The 20,827-nt window shown below is 34.0% G+C and overlaps 2 protein-coding genes across 2 annotated transcripts; one reads left to right on the plus strand and one right to left on the minus strand.

The window, feature by feature from the left end:
* Positions 1-806: 806 nt before the first annotated feature.
* LOC131149762 (5'-adenylylsulfate reductase-like 5) lies at positions 807-11,309 on the plus strand. Its single transcript, XM_058100497.1, has 4 exons — positions 807-1,527; positions 5,917-6,098; positions 6,620-6,744; positions 10,481-11,309. The coding sequence occupies exons 1-4, from the start codon at positions 1,354-1,356 to the stop codon at positions 10,903-10,905; spliced, it is 906 nt and encodes a 301-aa protein (XP_057956480.1). The 5' UTR covers positions 807-1,353; the 3' UTR covers positions 10,906-11,309.
* Positions 11,310-13,970: 2,661 nt separating this feature from the next.
* On the minus strand, positions 13,971-14,830 carry LOC131149763 (arabinogalactan protein 21-like). The gene has a single exon (XM_058100498.1). The coding sequence runs from the start codon at positions 14,551-14,553 to the stop codon at positions 14,353-14,355; it is 201 nt and encodes a 66-aa protein (XP_057956481.1). The 5' UTR covers positions 14,554-14,830; the 3' UTR covers positions 13,971-14,352.
* Between the last annotated feature and the right edge of the window lie 5,997 nt (positions 14,831-20,827).

Consider the following 20,827-nt stretch of genomic DNA (forward strand, 5'->3'; position numbering starts at 1 on the left):
TTTATATTTCCAAAAATGTATTTCTGTGTATGTTCCTGTATTTCCCAATCCTATATTGTATCCTATTAGGCACGTGTCCCCTACTAAAAATATTTATTTTGACATGCATGAGACTCTACTTAAAACTTGGAGTAAAATGGTAATAACATAATAAACTTGAAAACTGAGTGTTCACCTAATAACAAAAGCTCAAAATTTGATTAAAAGGACTTCACAAAGGCCTCCTAACATCAATTGAATTCCAAAGACATGGTTTGAAATAACTGTTTTTCAACTTGGGACCCTTGCTCGTGTATGAGGACAAATAAGAATTAAGAGTTTAAGGACCTTCGGTTAATCAAACAATTATGCCAAGGCAGTGATTTTAACAAACTCCTAACCTCACTTAAATGATGTAATTTTGAAAAACCTAGTTAGGAACACTTATGAATATGGATTGCAACTTGATTAGCTTAGGAACAGGTCATTGGATTCAGGATCTAAAATTACTTGGTAAAAATTAGGGTTTCTACAAGAGTGATAATATATTACTAAACAAAACGAATGTCATTATAATCTTGCTCATAAGTTCAGAAAAATTCATAGATAGCCAGTCCTACTTTGAAATTACGAGGCAACCTAATATGTGCATAGACGAATGGACTTTGAATTTAACATTTATGAAACAAAAGTTGCCATATCAACAATTCTAAAAAACTTAGTCACTTAGTTAGAAAGCCGGCAATGTACTTTTCTTTTTTATACCATGAGTACAAAAACAACAATAATATAAATACAATTAAACAAAATTAATACTAGAACTTGGCTCAAAAAAGCTTATAAACATTATAATTTAATATCTATAAAATTTCGTTCATTCAAAAAAGCAAAACCACATTAAATAGATCAAACTAGGAACATACCCACCATTCCAATTTATAAAAATATTGATGAGCATGTTGAACAATTGGGAAAGGAGTTGAATTCCTATAAAACGACGCCGTACGGGAACAAACGATGGTCTTAAATGACGACGCGCTCCGACGTGCGAACGTTTACCCCCATCCGGAGAAACCACAAAGCACAAGCGTGTATTCAGCCGTTCCGTCGCACTCCTGTCCAATCAGATTCCGCCGGTGAGCTGCTTTATCTTCACTCGCAGGTGATCCGATCAGTGCACCGTCCTGAAACACAACAAATATCAAATCGAACGATAATCTCATCGTCCGAAGACGGAAGAGGCAGAGTGCTGCGATTGCTGGTGTCGCAGAGAGAGAGAGAGAGATCGAATTCACCAACCGAGGAGAGAGCGGTTTCAGAGAGAGAAATCAGAAGACGATCGACAGAATCGTTCTTTTTCCGTTTTGGTTCTCAATGGCGGCGTCTATTAAATATCTCGCATGGTTTTGCATGTTCGCAACGGCATCTTCGATTCGATTTGTTTCATCGGCGTCATCTCTGGCCACGTGTGATCCTCTGTCCAATCCCGTCCTGTACAACCTCCAGCTTCAATGCCCTCTCTCGATCTCGCCATCTTCGCCTATTGAGGTTCGGATTTCTTTTTCTTTATTTTATTCCTGTTCGTTTATCTTGCTCTTTAAGTTTTCAAGAATTTGCCCATTTCCGAGTATCATTTTATAGCCTTTGGATGATTCTGTTATTTTGGGTCGTCTTTCCTTTCATTTCTTGTCAATTGTGCAATTCTTTTTTTTTTTTTCCTGTTTATATCGTGGTTTCAATTATTTTAATTCTTGCGCATTTTCGCTAGTTGTTTGTTTCTGGCTTGTTTTACCTTGAGTTGAGTGTTGCTTTAGGCTGTTTAGTGAAATTGTTGCAGACATGTTTTGAGCTTGTTGAAGTGCATTTATTCATTGGCCTTCAAAAGAACACGTTAAAGTTGCACTATCATGGTCAATTATAGGGTTTTGAAAATTTCATGCTGTTTCAAGAACCTACTATTTTGTCTTTGCGAATTAGTGTAATGTCTGTACATTGAACTTAGCGATGCTTTAGCCTGTTTAGTGAAATTGTAGCAGCCATGTTTTGAACTTGTTAAAGTGTTGTGATTCTTTTGCTCTCAAAAGAACACGATGAAAGGTTCTTTGGGAAAGAGTTATTTTTTAAGCGTCTACTTGGGGTCATTCTTTGTGAGTTTTGTTTCTGTGCCTTTTTGTTTTTTGCATCCTCCACTCTGTAATTTTTCCTTTTCTATTGGTGAATTTCTCTTTCTATAAAAAAAAGGGACATATTGAAGACAAGAAAGTATTATTTGGTCTTTGGGAATTATGACAGAATGGTGGGTGCTAATATTTAACTATTAAGGTAAGGAGGTAGTATTTGATATGTGCCCTTGGATGATTATTCTTTTCACCAGTAAATATTTAATTGATTTGGACATTAAAATTTACATCTGCCATCAAATTATGCATTCTTTTCTTAATTGTGGAAGTACAATTCCTTAGGGTTGAGCTTTGTATCAATTGGTTTTTTTAAAGTTTTTTTTTTCCTTTCACAGCGTAGAAATATTTTTTGAAAAGACAGGGCATCAAGGTGATGCCAATCAATCACAATGAGAATAAAAAATGACAAAAACAAGTACACTAGTCATAGAAGTACATCGAGGAAATCAAGAAAATAAGTAAAGTCCCTCCTAGGCATTCCACTATGCAAACTAGAAATCACAGATATCCAATCATCCAAGACAGCTTGTAAAGAAGAAACCGTCCCCTTGAAGGATCTTCTATTCCATTCTTTCCAAGCTGCCCAAAATATAGCAAGGGGTATAAGGGAAAGGACCCTCCTTTTGATCTCGATGGAGCATATCGCTTTTCAATCCCAAATCTGACCCTTAACCAAAGCTTTCATGCCCATTTCTACTTGATCATTGAAATGGGCAGCTCTAGAGATTCTTGGTCCTAGGGTGGCGAAGAAGGACGTGATTCACCAATTCTGCTTCTTCAAGGCACAAAATACACCTATTCATGATAGTCAAATCCTTTCTTTGAAGATTATCAAAGGTGAGGATCTTGCTTAGTGCAGCTGAGCAGCCTTTGAAGGGGCAGCTGTTTTCCAAACAAGCTTTTGAGGAAACTTGTTGATGCATTTCTCTGGGTAGCTAAGGTGATTATAATAAGACTGACCATGGAAATTCCCTCCTTGCTCAAGGCCCAAATGGGCTTATTGAAGGAGGCTTGGCTTTGAACGTTGTAAAGGCTACTGTAAAAATCAATCTCCCAATCATTGAACATTCCTTATCAGAGGGATATTCTAGAAGGTTTGATGATTAGTGCATTCTTGGTGATGGCAAATGAGGGCAACTTTATTGCATGCAAGCCTATAAATGGATGGGAATGAAAAGCTAAGCTATGACTGCCACACCAAATCTCATGCCAAAAAAACACATCATCCTCATTTCCCATGATGAAATGAATGTGGGAGAAGAAATTCTCCTATCCTTTCTTGATGAATTGCAAATAGTTATACCATAGCCTTCAAACACCACTTTGGAGGCTCAACCATTGTGATGGAGGCAATATTTAGTGGTAATAACTTCCCTCTAGAAATGATTTGTCTTCGACATGAACGTCCAAAGCCACTTCCCAAGAGTTCCTTGTTGGAAGTAAGAAGGGATTTAAGGTCGAGCCCTCCCTTTTGCATGGGTTTTCACAACTCTCTATTTTACAGGATGATATTTGAATTCCTCTCCTGTGTTCCCCCAAAGGAATCTTCTTTGAATCCCTTCCAATCTTTTGGAAATTGCACCTGGGATGGGAAATATAGACAAAGTAATCAGGGAGATGGGATGGGAAACAAAGACATGAAGTAAAGAGGGAGATTGCTAAGGTGCTTTTAATGAGAGTGAGTCTCCCACCCTTGGAGAGATAATTCCTTTTCCAACCAGCTAGTTTCCTTTCAAATATGCCAATTATAGGATCCCAAACACCCTTGTCTATGAACTTGGCTCCCAAAGGGAGGCCAAGGTAAGAAATTGGAAATTTTTTGAAATTGTAGCATAGTAGTTAAGCGCGCCTAGGCGCAAGGCGCAGTGAAGCGAAGAGGCTTGCGCCTCAAACCAGGTGAGGCAAGGTGACCTGCAAGAGGCGACGCTAGGCGAGACAAGGTGCACTAGGGCGACAGGCGCAGTGAGTCGCGCCTTGTGAATTTTTAGTCATTTAAAGTAGAGAAATACCCACAGCCAGACCCGTAGCCCTCATTCGACTCGAACGAACATAGCCCCTAGCCCCTCTCGGCCCTTCGAAGCCCTTCGTGAATTTGTTTTGCAGATTCGAACCAGCAAGAGCCTTCGCGATCCTTCGAACCAGCAACGTGAGCTCATCTGTGAGCCTTCGAACCAGCCGGAAGCCTTCGCTACTTCGTCTTCGAGCTTCGAACCAGGATCGTGAGTTCGTCTTCAACATTTTAAAGAAGCACGACCCTTCGCGACTTCGTTTCCAACCAGCAGGAGCCCTCGCGAGTTCTTCTTCTTCTTAATCAATTTATTTTCTATCTAAAAAAGTACAATAAATTTAGTAAAAAGGAAAGGGGAGTAGAAGGAGTATTCAGAAAATCTCAAAACAAAAAAGGCAATAGGACATCATAAGAAGCATGTGTAGTCAACCAAATAACAAACAGAAACAAAATGAGTCCCTTGTTATTTTAGATTTAAGAGGGATGGGTGCTCATTGGGTGACCAGGGGAGATGTTGTGATATGTAATAATTACAATTGCAGCATTGTTTACTGAAACTCTCTTATTTGTTTAAGGACATTCAGCACATGCTGCTTTCTGAACACCACATGCATATGATTCTGATGTCGAAATAACATAAGGCATAACTACAAAATAAATCTTTACTTTTATGGAAGTTGCAATTAGAAGCCTAACTTTCTATTGTTGCAATTCAAAGCCTAGACTGCTATCAGAGCATTGCAATATGGGGAATCCATCTACTGAACAGAAAATTCTAGTTAGCATGTCATATTTTTGTTTTGTTTTGTTTTGTTTTTTTTTTTGGTGTGTATGTGTTTGGAGGGGGGGAGACTTCTACACAAAATCTATAAGGCAGTTGAAAATTGAAGAATGGAACATTCAAATTACAAAAGCAGGCTAGAAATCCATGTTCTTTGTGTTTCCCATATAATAAAATTTGCATCATGCCGTTGTTGTGCCTTGCCATATATTTCCAAGTAAATTAAATACTGGAAGAATGGAAGTTGTATTTCTCCTTTGAAATGCCATTGCTTGCACGCATAACGAAAGTCTGAATTTGTTGGATGCCATAGTTTCTCTAAATCCTAATCTATCCATGTGTCCACTACACTGAACTATAGTCATGTGCAATTCGCGTGTATTGCCCTAGAATCTTGAAGATATTCAACAACGATATCATAGTGATCTATCTAATTTTACGCTGGCTCTCAGCTACCTAACGCAACCCTTCTCCTTTACCCGGGCTTGGGACCGGCTGTGTGTGAAAAGATTAGGACATTAAATGCACCACAGGCGGAGGATCTTGAAGATATGATCCAATAAAAATATCATAAATAATAAAAAACAAAAATTGAATTAATATGAAATCTCTTCATTCCAGCTGCTTGAATTCCACTCATGTAAACTCCTTCAATGAACATCGTCTGGCATAGTTTCTTGCTTTCTCTGCAGTCCAATCCCACCATTTGGTAGTGGAAATATGAAATATTGCATATTTAAAATAAGAGAGTCACCCAAGAATCAGCTGCATGTCTTTCTACCAATTAATTGTGCAAATTCTTGGTATACAGGAATTCTTTTAGCCTACCAAGTACAAACTATTATTGTAATATGCTATTTATGAATTTGTTTTGAAACTTGAATTCTGCACTTAAGTTTGCTTGAATATAAAGTTTTGATGACGATGGCTTAGTTTTTTATTTTATTTTTTATTTTTGCCTTTTGAAGATGGATGGAGAATCTCTTGACAGAGCTTTGGCTTTCAGTTCAAGAAATGTATACACTGCCGTACTCTTCTATGCTTCCTGGTGTCCATTTTCACGTGATATGCGGTCCAAATTTGACATGCTTGGTTCCATATTTCCTCAAATCACACATCTGGCAGTTGAACAGTCTTCAGCCATGCCAAGGTATCCTGTTGCTTGAGGATTGAAGAAATGTTTATTTTCTCGTCTGCTGTGGATTTTCATTGTGATGTTGCTTGATGGACTCCACTGAGTATGCTAGTCTGGGTCAAATTCTATAATTATTCAGACAGAGGATCTCTAATGGGATATTCTGACATCCTTCCTGTATGAGCCATCTAAGAATCTGCATCCCAATTTTTTTCTCATCAGGATTGGGAGGGTGTTTTCTTCTCTCTCTCTCTCTTCAAATACCAAAATGAAGATTTTTTTGAAATAGTTGTGCCCTTGGCTTTCTGGTAAAGAAAGTTGTGCCCTCAGTACTGTAATTTGGTGCAATTTTAAGTTTTGCTGAAACATAATATTGTAGGATTTTTTTTTAACCTGGATATTCTGTGGTGGACCTTAAGATTTGTTTAGTTAATACAAGATGGAAAAATGAGAAGCTTCAATGCACCCTCTTGTCAATGCTTATTTTCTGGATTTTTGACAATCTGCTAATGGGCTTTATTTTTTTGTATTTACAGTGTATTTTCAAGACATGGAATTCATAGTGTACCCTCATTATTGATAGTGAATGATGGTGCAAGTGTCCGGTTCAATGGTCAAAGGAATCTAGACTCTCTCATGTGCTTCTATGTGAAAACAACAGGTTCTGCTTTTATTTTACACAGATAATGTGGTTGTTGCTTATTTTTTAGCAATAAATATTGTGTTTTAGTGAAGTAATGAGGTTTTTGTTCATTGGGGCCAAGTTGAACACATGCCAGCTTCACTTGCAGATCGAATGAAAATTAAGAATATGGATGGAGCGATAAGAAATTTGTGGGATATAAATTTATGTTATTTATTAAACTACTAAACATGAATTAATTAGTAATGGTGGATGCATGATGGAAGTTAAAAACCATGGTAGTTTCTAGTAACATTTACATGAAAAAAGCTTTGGCCACAAATCTATTTGCTAAAAGGGACATTATTGTGTTGTCAGAAGTAGCATGCCATAAACAATGGATAGGACCCTGACAAAAGGTTAAAATGAGAGATTATGATAGAAATTTGAATGATTGGGAGGCGGAGAACTCATTGATTTCTTTGTTTGAGAGTTCAGAGCTGTCACTTTTTTGTTTGAGGAGGTGTGGGTATTGGATTCCTTGGGATCTTTTCTTTTTAAGTCTTTCTTCAATAACTTGATTTGTTCTTATATATCTTCCTGCTTCATAGCTGTATCTGGAAGGCTAGAGTTCCCTTTTAAGGTTAAGGCGTTCCTTTGGTTAGTTGTGCATAATGGGGTTGAAGCCAAAAATCTGTTCTGGAGTAGGATGTCTTTCAAGGCATTATCGCTAGATATATATATTTTAATGCCTTGATAGCTTTGAGTCGAGCTTCCATCTTTTTTTGTGCTGGAAATCAGTAACCGAGTTGGATCTGGTGTATTATAAAGGATTTCCCTTTTTTATTGATTCCTACATTTGATTTGTGTGTATGGATGGAATAGATTGTTAGGCTTGTTTCAAGACAATTAGGTTTTCTTGGGATTGGTGGAAGACTTCTTGTCTATTTCCTTTGGAGGCTTTGGAATGGATAAAGATGTGAGTAGATGGCAGAGATGTGCAATTTTACCTGTTTTATGGCGGTATTGAATAGAAAGATCCATGTTATATTCACTGGAAAGAAGCTGTTTTTGTCATTGGATAGGATGAGATTATGGTGAGCTTATGAAACTGGTTATTTGCTTAGTTATTTTTATTTATTGGCAAATAAAAATTCATTATAGGGCATGAGGGGATGCCACTAAAGTACAAACAAACGAAGGAAATTACCCGCATTGCTGGTTTTAAAAAAATTCAAGAATTACAAGCTGTCCAGAGGTCTTTAGTAATATACATGGGCATGACCGATCCTTCGAAAGCTCTCTGATTTCTTTCCTTTCAAACAAACCAAAAGATGTCAATGGGAATGATGACAAAGCTTTCTTCCTGGCCTTGCTGGATCGAATACCTTTCCTGGCTCACAGCTCTTTTTTTACTATTTTGGCAGTAACACTGCTGATCGGTCTTGAGAAATAGCCAAGTCCCAAAGGATTCTGGTCCGGGAGCAGTGTAACAGGATGTGATCAATAAATTCAGCACTTTCCAAACACAGAAAGCACCCATTAACAAGAGGCAGTCCCCTTTTTTGCAGGTTATCCATGGAAAGAATTTTCCACGAGTTACTTCCCATGCAAAGAAAGCAACTTTTGTGGGGTCTGCAGTTTTTGAAATGGGCTTCCATGGAAAGTTGCTGCAAATTTCTGCCTGTGGAGTGAGTTTCCTATAGTAAGATCTGACTGTAAGTGTTCCATTCTTGTCTAGGATCAATTTTAGTAAAAGTTCCGCACTTGAATTTTGTATGGACGACCATAAAAATCAGTAAGATGGCCAATTTTCATTTGAAAGCATTTCTAATCAATGGAACTTCCTAGAAAATCCCTTGGGCAGAAATTTGAAGACAATCACTGATAAGGGCATCCTTGTTATAGGCTAAACTGAAAATGGAAGGAAATTTAAATCCAAGGGGAGAAAAATCAGAAAGATGGCTGACATCCCTATTGAAAGCTTTTCTAGTCAAGGGAACATTTCAGAAGATTCCTTTATGAGAAATTTGAAGATGACTATTGTTAAGGTCATCCTTGTTATAGGCCAAAGCTGAAAATGGAAGGAATTTAGTGCTAGGGGGAGAATGGCTGCACCAAATATTATGTGGAAAAAGGTCATTGGCTCCATTCCCTATTTGAAAAGCCGATGAGGGAGATGAAGTCTGCTGACCCTTTCGTGATGGATTTCTAAACTCCGACATCATGTGCTCCTATCCCAGCTTTGGTGATCCAACCATTATGCTGAACAACCATAGTTTGAAGCGAAGATTCCCCTCCAAAGCTGATCCTTCTTGTCGTGAATCTCCAAAGCCATTTCCCAAGGAGGACTTTGTTGACTGTAGAGAGAGATTTGATTCCTAAGCCTCTATATCCTATAGGTTGTTTGACAGCCACACAGTTGACTAGATGATATTTGAATTCCACCCCCAAACTGCCCCAAAGGAATTCTTTTGAATTTGCTCTAACCTTCTAGCAACTAAACAAGGTATAGGGAAACACATAATAAATTGGGAGATTTGTTAAGATGCTCTTAATAAGGGTAAGTTCCTCACCTTTACAAAAATAATTTGTCTTCCATCTGGCTGGCTTCCTTTCAAATCTTATCCGTATTGAGCTTACAGACCGCTCTCCTCACTTTCCTAGGGTCTGCACCGTGATCTGCCTGCCTGGTACAAATACATGCATTGCTGCTGTCCAATAACCCCCGATTGTGTTCTTCAGCAATCAGCATTGCAGCAAGGACTTTGGATACAGATCTTATGGATATTACGATCAGCCAAACTGATAGGGTGGAAGTCCTGATGCAAGCCCCAGTTTTTTGGGGACTAGGATAACAATGATGGAATTAATGCTCTGTTAACAAATCTGGCCGTTCTGGAAAAAAAATCATCAAAAATGCTGACATTGTCTTGCTTAAAGAGTCCCCTGTTAGCTTGTTTTAGAGGAACGTGTTTTTTGGATTTCCAGGAGGATTGGGATTGGTAAGCTTTGATATTGTCATTATTGTGACTGTTCCTTTTCTTTTGTTGGTTTGTATGTTCTCATCTTAATGAATTCTTTTTCTTTCCTTAGTAAAAAATGTGTTTTTAAAAGAAACAATATTATATAATGTAATATAATATTAAAATAGTAAGAGACAAAAGTACATTTCACCTTTTAAACTAATATAAGTAATCAAATTGTTTAAAGTTGACATGCAAGAAATTATATGGTAACAATATAAGGAAAAAATCAGATTTGTACTGGACAAACTAGGAAGTAAAATATAGTTTCCTTGAATAGCTAGGACAAGGGTAGATTAGGAAAAATAAATGACCACTCCAGAAACAAAAATTCAGTGTGTGTGAGAGAGAGAGGAAGAGGGAGGGTGGGGGAGAAAATCTTGGATGGTCCTGGAGCATCACAAATTCAGCAGCATGATTGGTGTCTTGGACCACTCTCATCCATGGATCTTATGTATTAGAATGACACTAATGCTGCTGGCGTGCCCAAAAGTTTCTTCTGTCTTTCTGTGTGGTCTTTTCTATTGCTGTGCCAGAGCAGCTAGGTCACTTGTTTCAATGGTGCCCTGTTCCTTTTATTTTTATTATTCATTATTTTTTACAATTCCTTTTTTTGTTTTTTTCTTCTTTATCAGTCATTGTTTTTGCACTTTGTTTTCAAGTTATAAGAGGTATTTTTGTCATATTGATATTTCTTAATTATTGGTGCATCCATGGGAACTCTGAATTCATGGTGGTTCTTGTTTTAGGACTTGGGCCGGTGGGATATTGGGCTGAAGGTATACCTAATCTCTATGATTCTCGAAAGGAAGTTGTGTGGCCAATGAACATGTCATCAATGAAGGAGTTTGCCATCAAGGAACCCTACATAGTATTCTCACTCCTGTTCCTTGTTTTAAGGGCAATCCTACATTTCATCCCGGGGATATTGTCTCGTCTCACAGCCTTATGGGTCTCATATCTTCCTCATCCAAACTTGGGAATTTTCGGAGAAGCAAGTCAGTTTGTGGGGCGCATTCTCCACCTGATTGATGTGAAGAGGGTGTTGAGCAAGCTGAAGCTATGTAAAACGAGGAATTTCCATGACCGAGCTAGAAGTGCCCGGGTTTGGGCTTCATCCCTGGCCTCGGTCTCATTGGGCAAGACAAGAGCATCTCCCCTGGGGATTTCATAAGATTCGAACTAGATGGATGTTTTTGGCATGGAACAGGATCCTGTGATGCTTGGGAAGTCTTTGCTCCACCTCTTTTCTACTTTTAGCTTTAATTTTTCACGAAATGGATCAGTTCTTCCTCCTGCTCCTCTTTTTCTTCTGTCTTTTTCCTTTTTTCTTTCTTTTTTCTTTTTCATTTAAGGTAGCCTAAGAACTGGTGCTGGTGTCCTTTGGGGAGGTTGGAAGTGGAGCAAGAGAGCTAATCTGCTGTGTAAATTGAATACATTTTAATCTCTTCTGTATATTACTTAGCATACTTCTGAACAAAAATTAGGGTTTTGTAGAATTAACAGTCCTTTTATTTTTACATGGTTTATGATGTGAGGCTATTGTCTAATGATCAAGCTTGTGTGTTTATTGCATCAGACATAGTTCCATTGACGATCCTCATCCATAGACTATCATCTTACTCTTTTTAAGTCTCTCTCTCTCTAAAATGGACAAAATAATTGTCTAAACCAATCTTAAGAATCTAAAAATTTGCTTATTGTTGAAACTTTTATTCAGTCTTTATTAGAAATAATTTTTAAAAAATAATTTGCAAAAAAAAAAAAAAACTTGCTTTCCTTTGGTGGCTTGTATGTAGCTGCGTGTAATGTGATGATGATGTTTGGTTATTGAAATATGAAAGAAATAGAGTTAGGAATAAATATTTTGTTTCTGCCAAAGCATAGGGCTTAGCCTTCTTCGAATTCTCGCGTAGCTAGATTCTATAAAGCTTCATTTGGTGACAAAAAATGGGCGCCACAAAACAAACTGTCATGGTCAAACTGCAAGCCTAGGTCATCCAACCATGTGCAAGACAACAAAAGGGACATTTTGTAGATTACTCTAACTAGGAATTTTAATCATATTATAGTAAAATTTTATTTTAGATAGTATTTGATATAGGAAGAAAATAAATATAAAATAAAATTTTCTTAATTTATATATATTTTGAAGAAGGTCCGGATCTAAAGGAGCCCTTAAATTTTTACAAAGGTTTGCCCAAGTGGTCAAGTGGTAAGAGTGTAATTAGGCTTTGGCGATTTAAGGTTTTAGGTTTGATTTCTCATTTATAGTTTATCTAGTGAATTACAAATGAAACGTTGATGGGCGGGTAACAACGTTTTTATTCCCCATTTTGATGCAACTTAGGTGGATTTGAAAGGCTTTTCGGGTCATAAAAAAAATCCGAATCATAAAAAAAATTCAGAAAGATTTGTAAATTCTTTTTTCGGTGTAAATGCTTTTGCTTTACCCTGCAGATTCATCTTTACCAAAAGAAGTTTAGCAGCTGAAATTATTGTAAAAATGAATTCAGTTGACACAATTATGGGACTCAGTGCTTCTAAGGAAGGATCATGATAAAAAAAAAAAACAATGGGAGAGCAGACCGAGTAACATGCAAGCATGACTTGCTGGGACCATTAAAATCCTCATCCTCTTTCCTCTTGCTTACAGACAAAGCTAGCTTTAGCTTAGCTAAGCTTGCCCTGGCCAAGCCTCTGCCACCCACCCCACTCTCTCTTCCATATAATGGATTATGATTATCCCTACTACAATTATTATATATCCCACCTGTGGCCTTTCACATCCCGCCACATGTGCACAGCACATGATCAATATTGATGATCCCTTTATTAAATTATTCATATATAAAATTTGTTGATTAATTTTGAACCCCCCCAAAAAAAAATGTTAATTAATTAATTACCTAAGTTTTAAAAATGATTTAAGTAGAAGGCCAGCAGGTGGAAGACTAAAAGGGAATCTAATTCTTATTGTTGTATAGGGCATGGGATGGTTTACTTTTGTCGTTTTAAGGTTTTGGGCAAAACCCAGAAATCTCCCTCCATATTTAGTAAAAAAACTGATTTTTCTTAAGTTTTTTAAAACTTAAGAGATCTTTTCTCATATTTTAAAAATTTTAGGAACCTTCCTGAGTTTATCAAAAAGACACAAGTCTTTTTTTGTATTTTATAAAAAGAGAAGTCTTTTAAAGAGAGATTTGTATCTTTTTATCAAATTTCAGAAGAGATCAATATCTTTTATCCTAAATTTTTTTAAATTGAAATTTAATTTATCGAAAGTATTCTTCATATACTTCACAGTTTTGATATTTATAAAAATATAACTTAGACATTTGAAATAAAAATTTTATTGTAGTTAATAATGTAACTTTATATTACTCATTTGTTCCATTTGATTAGTTTCTATAGTTAATGATGCAAAGAATAATAAGAACAAAATTACCCAAAATTGTTTTAATAATTTAGCTTTTATGAGTTTCTATTGGTAATTGTGTAAAACATTAATAGAACAATTTCTCTCAAAATGTAATTTAGCTAAAAAAAGGAGTGCTCTTATTGCACAAAGAATTTGTTATTTTATTTTGGTCTAATAATTTCCTTCCTAAGTTTTGTACCGAAACTCGGGAGAAATAGTTTGACATACTTCAAAAATATTTGAAAAAAATAAAATAAAGTATACCCTCCAACATCAAAATATTTCGATAACTTGAAATTCAAGTCTTAAATCATATAAAAAAAAAATATGTTCATCCTAAAAAGGACATAACATATATCTCAATCATCTCATGGTCCAAAGACGTTAAAAGGTTTCAAATCAAATGATTCATAAGACATGAATCAAATTATTACCATTAAAATTGACATAAATAATTAAAGATCTTCCATTTTTTCGTTCTTGTGAATTTAATTAATTTTTAACAAATTTCCATGATTTTAAGTCCCTTCATTTGGGCACAAAGTTCAATCATCATTCTAAACAAATTAAGCTCTCAAATTTTGTTAATCATTTTATGGCTATAAATTAAATACACAAGTTGAATAATTGTATGAATTCAAATTTTCTACCAAGACGAAAATTATTTAAGAACATAAATTTCAATACAATTTTATATTTTACTTATCAAAATCTATACAATTCGAACCAGCTCATAGAGAAATCCAATCACCCAATATTGTAATATAATTATTAGACACTTTGATCATCATTCATCACTATAATAGTTGCAGAATAAATAATAAACAAATGTAAAATTTATTAGTACAAATAAATCTCATTGATACAACAGATGACAGAAAATGATCATGAAGAAAACGAAAGAAGAAGAAGATGAAGACAAATCCCCTCTGATATTTTTTTATTACCCTAAAAAGAGAGAGAGAGGGTTAAAATTATATATATCATACAAAGAGCAAACACATGAATCACACTCCCAAACAGATCCTACGAATCACAGAAAATCACATCATATAAAGCATAAATTAAGGTCTAATAGTTTTAAAAAATAAAGAAATTTCTCAAGCCATTCTCTGAACTGTATATGAATTTATGAACACCAGGAATTGAAGAGAGAGAAAATCTCAAAATCCCAGAAGCCAGGTAGATGGAAAAAGTCCATCAGTTCAGAAGAGATGAGAGGCCAAAGGCGAGGGCAATGAGAGAGGCGAAGGCGACAGGGACGAAGGCCGCGGCGTCGGAGGTAGGGCCGGGAGTCGGAGTTTCGGCTCCGGCGGCGGCGGCGGCGGCGTTCGAGAGTGCCGCCAGGACGACGGCCACGGCCACGGCCACGAACAGCTTCATCATCTTCAAAGCCTCCATTGACGATGGCGGCAACCGATTAATTTGGCAGAAAGGAATTAAGAAGGAAAGAGAGAATTGAAGCCTGCAACTAATTCCTCTGGGAAAAGTTTGAGATTTTCCGAAGAGGAATTTGCAGGAGAGCCAAAGCAGAGTGCGTATGGCAATGGCTAGTGGGTGGTGGGGTTTATATAGTAAGCCCAGAGGAAGAGAGAGAGAGAGACAGAGAGAGAGCGTAGGGTTTTTGACGGGCAGCTGCCCGACGCTAATGTTGGAAGTGAGGGTGTAACAGCTCGAAATTTGTGGCGGTTTCGTTTTGTGCATCAAATAAATAAAAAAATAAAAAGCATTAATCTCTTCTTAAATCTGATTAAAAGATATTAACTTTTTTTAAAAATTTAAAAATCATACAAAATTGTTTTAAAAAAAATTCTAATAGTCTCATAAATTTTCTTTGACATTTGACTTCCAAGACACATACACTTCAATTTTTTTATTTATATATTCTGACAAACCTCAGAAAAGGTTTGTAAAATTCTTGAAATCTCGATAGAGATTTTAAAATTTTTAAATTTTTAGAAAGACCAATATTTTTTAGTCAAATTTCAAAGAAGATTAATATTATAAGTTCGTATTGTATAAATACATGATAGAATAAACTAGTTAGCATTTGGAAACATAAATTTTAAAGTTTAAATCAAAGTAATATAAATTTAGTAAAAAATTAATATAATTTAATATTACTTTTATCCAAATTCACTTATATTCAAATTGGAGATCTGAATGTTATGCTTCCAAGTGTAGGATAAATGTATCTTACTGTTTATGAAATTATTAAGTTAAACTATTTAAACACATCTTATTTTAGACAATAAATCATTTTTTTTTTATTTTGAGTGAATTTTTATCATATTACTTGGTCTAAAGTATTTGCCTTATTTATTAAAATATCTTTTATGAGTTCTTAATTCAATTATGGCATCGAAATAAGTTCTCTATAATAAGAAACTCGACTCAATTCAATTCTCAAGAATTCAAGTCAAGCTCCAATTGATAATTTTGACAAATTAAATTTTTTTTTTTTGTTAGTCATCATACACATAAGGGCTATTTGTTATTTAATTTGTTCATAAGATTAATTACTTTCTAAATTTATTAATTTAAGTATTCATAAATTTATTATAAGGTACTTAGGCCTAATATAAAAAATATTAGAAAAAAAGAAAATTATCACCAAATTCATATTTTCATGTTTGATTATCAAGAATATTGAAAATAAAAATAAAAAATATATCATGAACAAAATTTTAATTTTACAAATAATAAATATTTAAAAAATAAAATCTTTCATCCAAATGAACCCTTAATGTTTTTTAAGATGACAAAAAACATTTTCCTCATCTTGCATCTTCTCATCAAATCTCATAAATGATTGTTTCTTGCCCCCCCTTTTCCGGTATCAACAAGCTTTTACTCTTTTCTTTGTCTTTTATTTTTGTTGGGTTGAAAAACATTGGCCTCCCTTGAAGTTTGGTAAAAAAAACAAGTACCTCTCATGAGATTTCAAAATTCCTATTACCCTTTCCTTAAGGTTTCAAAAATATCATTGACTTTTCCCGTGATTTAGTAAAAAGACACACATTTTCCTTCAAAAGATTTATCTTTTACAAAATAAAAAGAAAAGTTTGTGTTTTATTAATAAAACTCTGGAGAAGTTTTTGGAATTCTTAAAATCTTAGGGGAGATTTTTAAAATTTTAGAGAAAGTTTCTAAAATTTTTTAAACCTTCATTAAATTTTTTTCATAAACAATCTTGAGGTTTTTTTGTTTTTTAAATAAATTTTACTTTTTTTTTTTTTCAAAATATGAGTTTCCATTGAAATAACTATAAAAAAAAAAGTATGCAGTGGAAAGAAAGGGAAGGCAGAGATGCTCTGCTTTACTCTGCTTTTGAGTAATGGCTCAAAGAAGAGGGGGGGCTGCCCGTGGGTTTGTTGGGTATGGGACAGGGTGTCTGCCGTTGGTTGCCACACAGCTGTCACAAATGTGAAAGCTGTGTGTGGGCCCCACCACAGACCACTTTTTTTTTTTTAAAAAAACAAAATAATATTGTTATTCTTATATCTACATTTTTTTTTTTAATTTAATTTAATTTATTTGACCAAAGATATTTTGTGGGTGTGGGGTTTACTTGGTTTGCTGTTTTAGTTCAAAATGAGAAAAGGGTTGTTTTAGGTGAGACCTATGAATGTGTAGTCTTTTCACCTTAGCCATGGATGCTCTGTGTGGACTCCATCACTCTTCCATTCTCTTCATGTGAAAGTGAATTCTCTTTTTTTTTTCTTTTCCTTTTTCTTTTGTTGTCAATTAGATTAGCAATGACTGAAATTATAATTATAATATGATTATGTTTTAATTTTTTTTAATAACAAAAATACGTTGTATAAAATATATGATAAAATTTTAAGTCGTGTTGATTTTTCAAAACGGAAGTGTATCTTGTGTTTGAATGTTCATGCTTGTTCGTGATTTGTTCCTAAATTTCGCTTCTCAAAGTTTGATCTTTGAATCTTAAAGATATCTCTAAACCAATAGCTTAAGATTGCTTTTGGTAACATTAAGGGTATGTTTGGATCAAGGATTTTGACGGAAAAAGGAAAAGAAAATAAGAAGAAAACTCATTTTTCATTGTATTTTTTTTCTATATTAAATACTATTAAAAATAAAAGTTTGTTCTAATAGGATTAAAAATTAAAAAAATAGTACATTTTTGTTCATTAATTCGATATATATTTTATTTTCCTTTTTACTTTTCTTCGTAACAAAACATGAGAAATTAGATTTCCTTATCCTTTCTTTTCGTTTCTCTCATATTTTTCCAAGTTCCAAATGGAACTTAACTTAATAGATACTCACTTCTTCATAAGGAATTTATATAAACACTTCTACATATAAAGCTCTTCTATGATAAAATACTTGAAAAAAATTTTAAGCCCTTAAAAAGCTTGAGGAAGAGTGAAGAACACAAGGAAGCCATATACTCAATCCTTACGGCGGACTCTATAATAAAAACACTTTCATATCAAAATTATGTACCCTCAAAAAGTACTTCTATAATTTGTTTAAAATGGTTAAACTAACTTGAGAATTGTTTTATTTTTTTTTTCAACTTTACCAATTAATTTTCTTTAATTTAAAGGAGAAAAAAAATCAAAGCACCAATCTCCAATATTTAATTTTAATTTTTTTTATTTGGGAGTTGGGGGCAGGGAGGTGTGGTTTCTCGAGAGCCCAGTAGCCCCAAGCCACTTGTAGTCCAATTTTCATACGAACTTTTCCCTAACTTCATACCGAACATGTAATTCTCATGTCTTAAAACCTAGTTTGGAACTCAAAAAATATTAAGAAAAGAAAAAAAATATTAAAAAATTTACATTTTCATATTTAGTTATTAAGGAAAATGAGAAATAAAATAAAAAATAAATCAAATCCATAAATGTTTCAATTTTTCTAATTTTTAGTTGTATTAAATAAACTTTCATTTTTAATAATATTTCATATAAAATAAAAATATAATGGAAAATGAGTTTTTTCCTTATTTTTCTTTTATTTTCTTTTTCTAAATAAAATTCTTAATCCAAACAAACCCCAATAAGTTTAGAGCACTAGTTAGGATTATAAAAATAAAAAATTGTACCCTGTAAGTCTAATTTTGTTACGCCGATACAAGCAAATCTTGAGCACAAAATTTAACTTCTTATTTGAAAAGCACTCCAACCTAATTAAAATCGTCAAAAAGTCCTCCACTCTCTGTAGACTAACCTAACTCTTTTCAAATAAACCAAATAACTTATTCTACACTCCTAACTCTTTTTTTTTAGCTCATGCTTGCTTTCTCCTTAAATATAGTTTGACGAAAAATTAAAGTTATATTAGATAACAAATGTTAAAGGAAACAATATTTTTATCTTATAATAATATCAATGAAACTTATTATATCATTTTTTTTCAGTTAAAAGAGGGCAACACCTCTATTTATTTATTAATAAACTTTCACTTTTAGCAGAGGAATACTATGGTTACAAGATAAGCAAAAGGGAAATTATAGAAAAATAAAATAAAGCCTTCCCAGAAACAATACAAGCAACCAACCAAATAAGGACAAAAAAAATAAACAAAACTAGCAAAGAAGATAGAGACACAAAAACAATCGTAAACAAATCAAAATTCACTAAACAAAACTCAAGGATTGAACTAACGACAAACGGATGTGAGATCCCATCTATCAATCAAAATAATACCTTTCAGATAACGTGGTAGAGGCTATTGTTTTTCGTAAATTATATTTTTTCTCATTTTTCATTCTTTACCAAGAAAATCAGCTGCACTATTGCCTTCCCTATATTGATGTGTCACCATGACGTTCACTTCTTTTAAGTCCATCACGAGCTCCTCTCAAAAATCTCAAAGATATCACAAAATACATCTACCTTTCTGAGACCAATCAACTACAATTCGCGAGTCACTTTCAATAATCACATTAAAATAATGCAATCATTTGAACAAACAAATTCCCTCCCTGATAGCTTTAAATTCCGCACTATTATTCGTACCATTGCCAAAATATCTTGAAAAAAAACGGCTTTTATCATGCCATGACAATCCCGAATAATTCCTCCACCTCCTGAAGTATCCGAATTGTCCTTACAGCTCCCATTACAATTAAGTTTTATCCACCCTGCTGGAGATTTAACTCACGAAATAATTTTTTCAGACCTGTCGCAAACTCCCTGATACTTAATTTGAAACTAGCTCAAAGTCATAATGTCCAACTTCTTCAATTTTTGAAAAAAATTGGTTCTCTCAGTTATAAAACTAACACAGAATCGTGCTGATACTGTGTTGTAAATAGAAGAAGAAAAAATTTGAGTTATATAAATTTAACAGTCTAGTTCTTCAGGAATTAAATGTTGTTAATCATCTTATTATTTATATTTTATTGTAAAACATGTCTTTATATAGGCAAATATATTGACATACCAAAAGTTAACCGCATAATGAATTATTATGTGGGTATACCAAAAGTTATAACCTATTATCTAGATAATCATTTACATAAATGTACATGTTTTTATAATAATATATATATATATTTACAAGTAAAAGAGAAACGCAATGGTTGAGTTCAGCCATTGTCCCATTCTAGCTCATGCTTGCTTTCTCCTTAAACTGACATTGTCATTAGTAGTTCTTTTCTCCTATGTCACTCTTTTCTTTAGGCAGATTGGTAAAAGCGTTCAAAGCTCAAGAGGGGAATTGGTCCAATTGGAGGTATATGTGCTGTGCGCACAATCTTTGACTCAGCTTACAAAAAGCTGCTAGGCATCTTCACACATGTCAATGTACAACCCCAACAAAAAAAATTTAGATCCTCCTAAGAATTAGCATGTGGTCTGAACAAGCTTTTTCATCAAATGAAAATATTTTAAATCATATATTTAATACAATAAGGTCTCAATATAATCTGATGGAACTCACCGTATTAAGTGTTTTCACTGGATGAAAATCTAATGGAAGGATCATGTTGATAGATCTACTGAAAATTCTGAAAAAATATCAATGACTGATAGTTTATTTGTCAAAATAAAGAATACGTTGTAAAGAACTAATTGATTAGTTGAATGTTCGGGAGCCAAAAACTCGTTAATAAAGAAGCAGTTAATACATGTGCCTAGGTGCAGCTCTTCACAATATGGGACCTTAGGCGAATGATTTAATTAGGAGCCCTTAATATTTTGTTTACTTTTTGTTTTTATTTAAAATTAATTTTTCAAAATACATCAAATAATTTTAGTTGCATGCATGTGCATTCTACCCACAAAACACGTGAATTTCAAAAATAATGTTAACATTATTATATTAAAAAAAAAAATCGGGGGCCCTAAAATTTTTGGGACCCGCAAGCACCTCAGTGGCTTTAATGAAGAGCTGCACGTGCCAAGATTTGATTATTTGGTTTTTTTTTTTTTTTTTTTTTTTTCATATGTGGTTAGCTAACCACTAGTGTTACAATTATACGTAAAGTAAAATGTTTGGTCCCTGGTGAAAAAAAGCCGTTAAGAAGAAAACTAGTCTTAATTTGTTAGTGGAAAAACTAGTTTTTAGCTTTTAAAAGCTAAAAAAACTATTTACCAAATACTTTTACTTTTAAAAGAAAAAATTGAGACAAAAAAGGGTCAAACTCGTCCTAAATTATTTTATTAAAAAAAACCTTTTTGAACCAAAATTAAAAATC

Source organism: Malania oleifera, chromosome 2, assembly GCF_029873635.1.
Source record: "Malania oleifera isolate guangnan ecotype guangnan chromosome 2, ASM2987363v1, whole genome shotgun sequence".
Lineage (NCBI taxonomy): Eukaryota > Viridiplantae > Streptophyta > Magnoliopsida > Santalales > Ximeniaceae > Malania > Malania oleifera.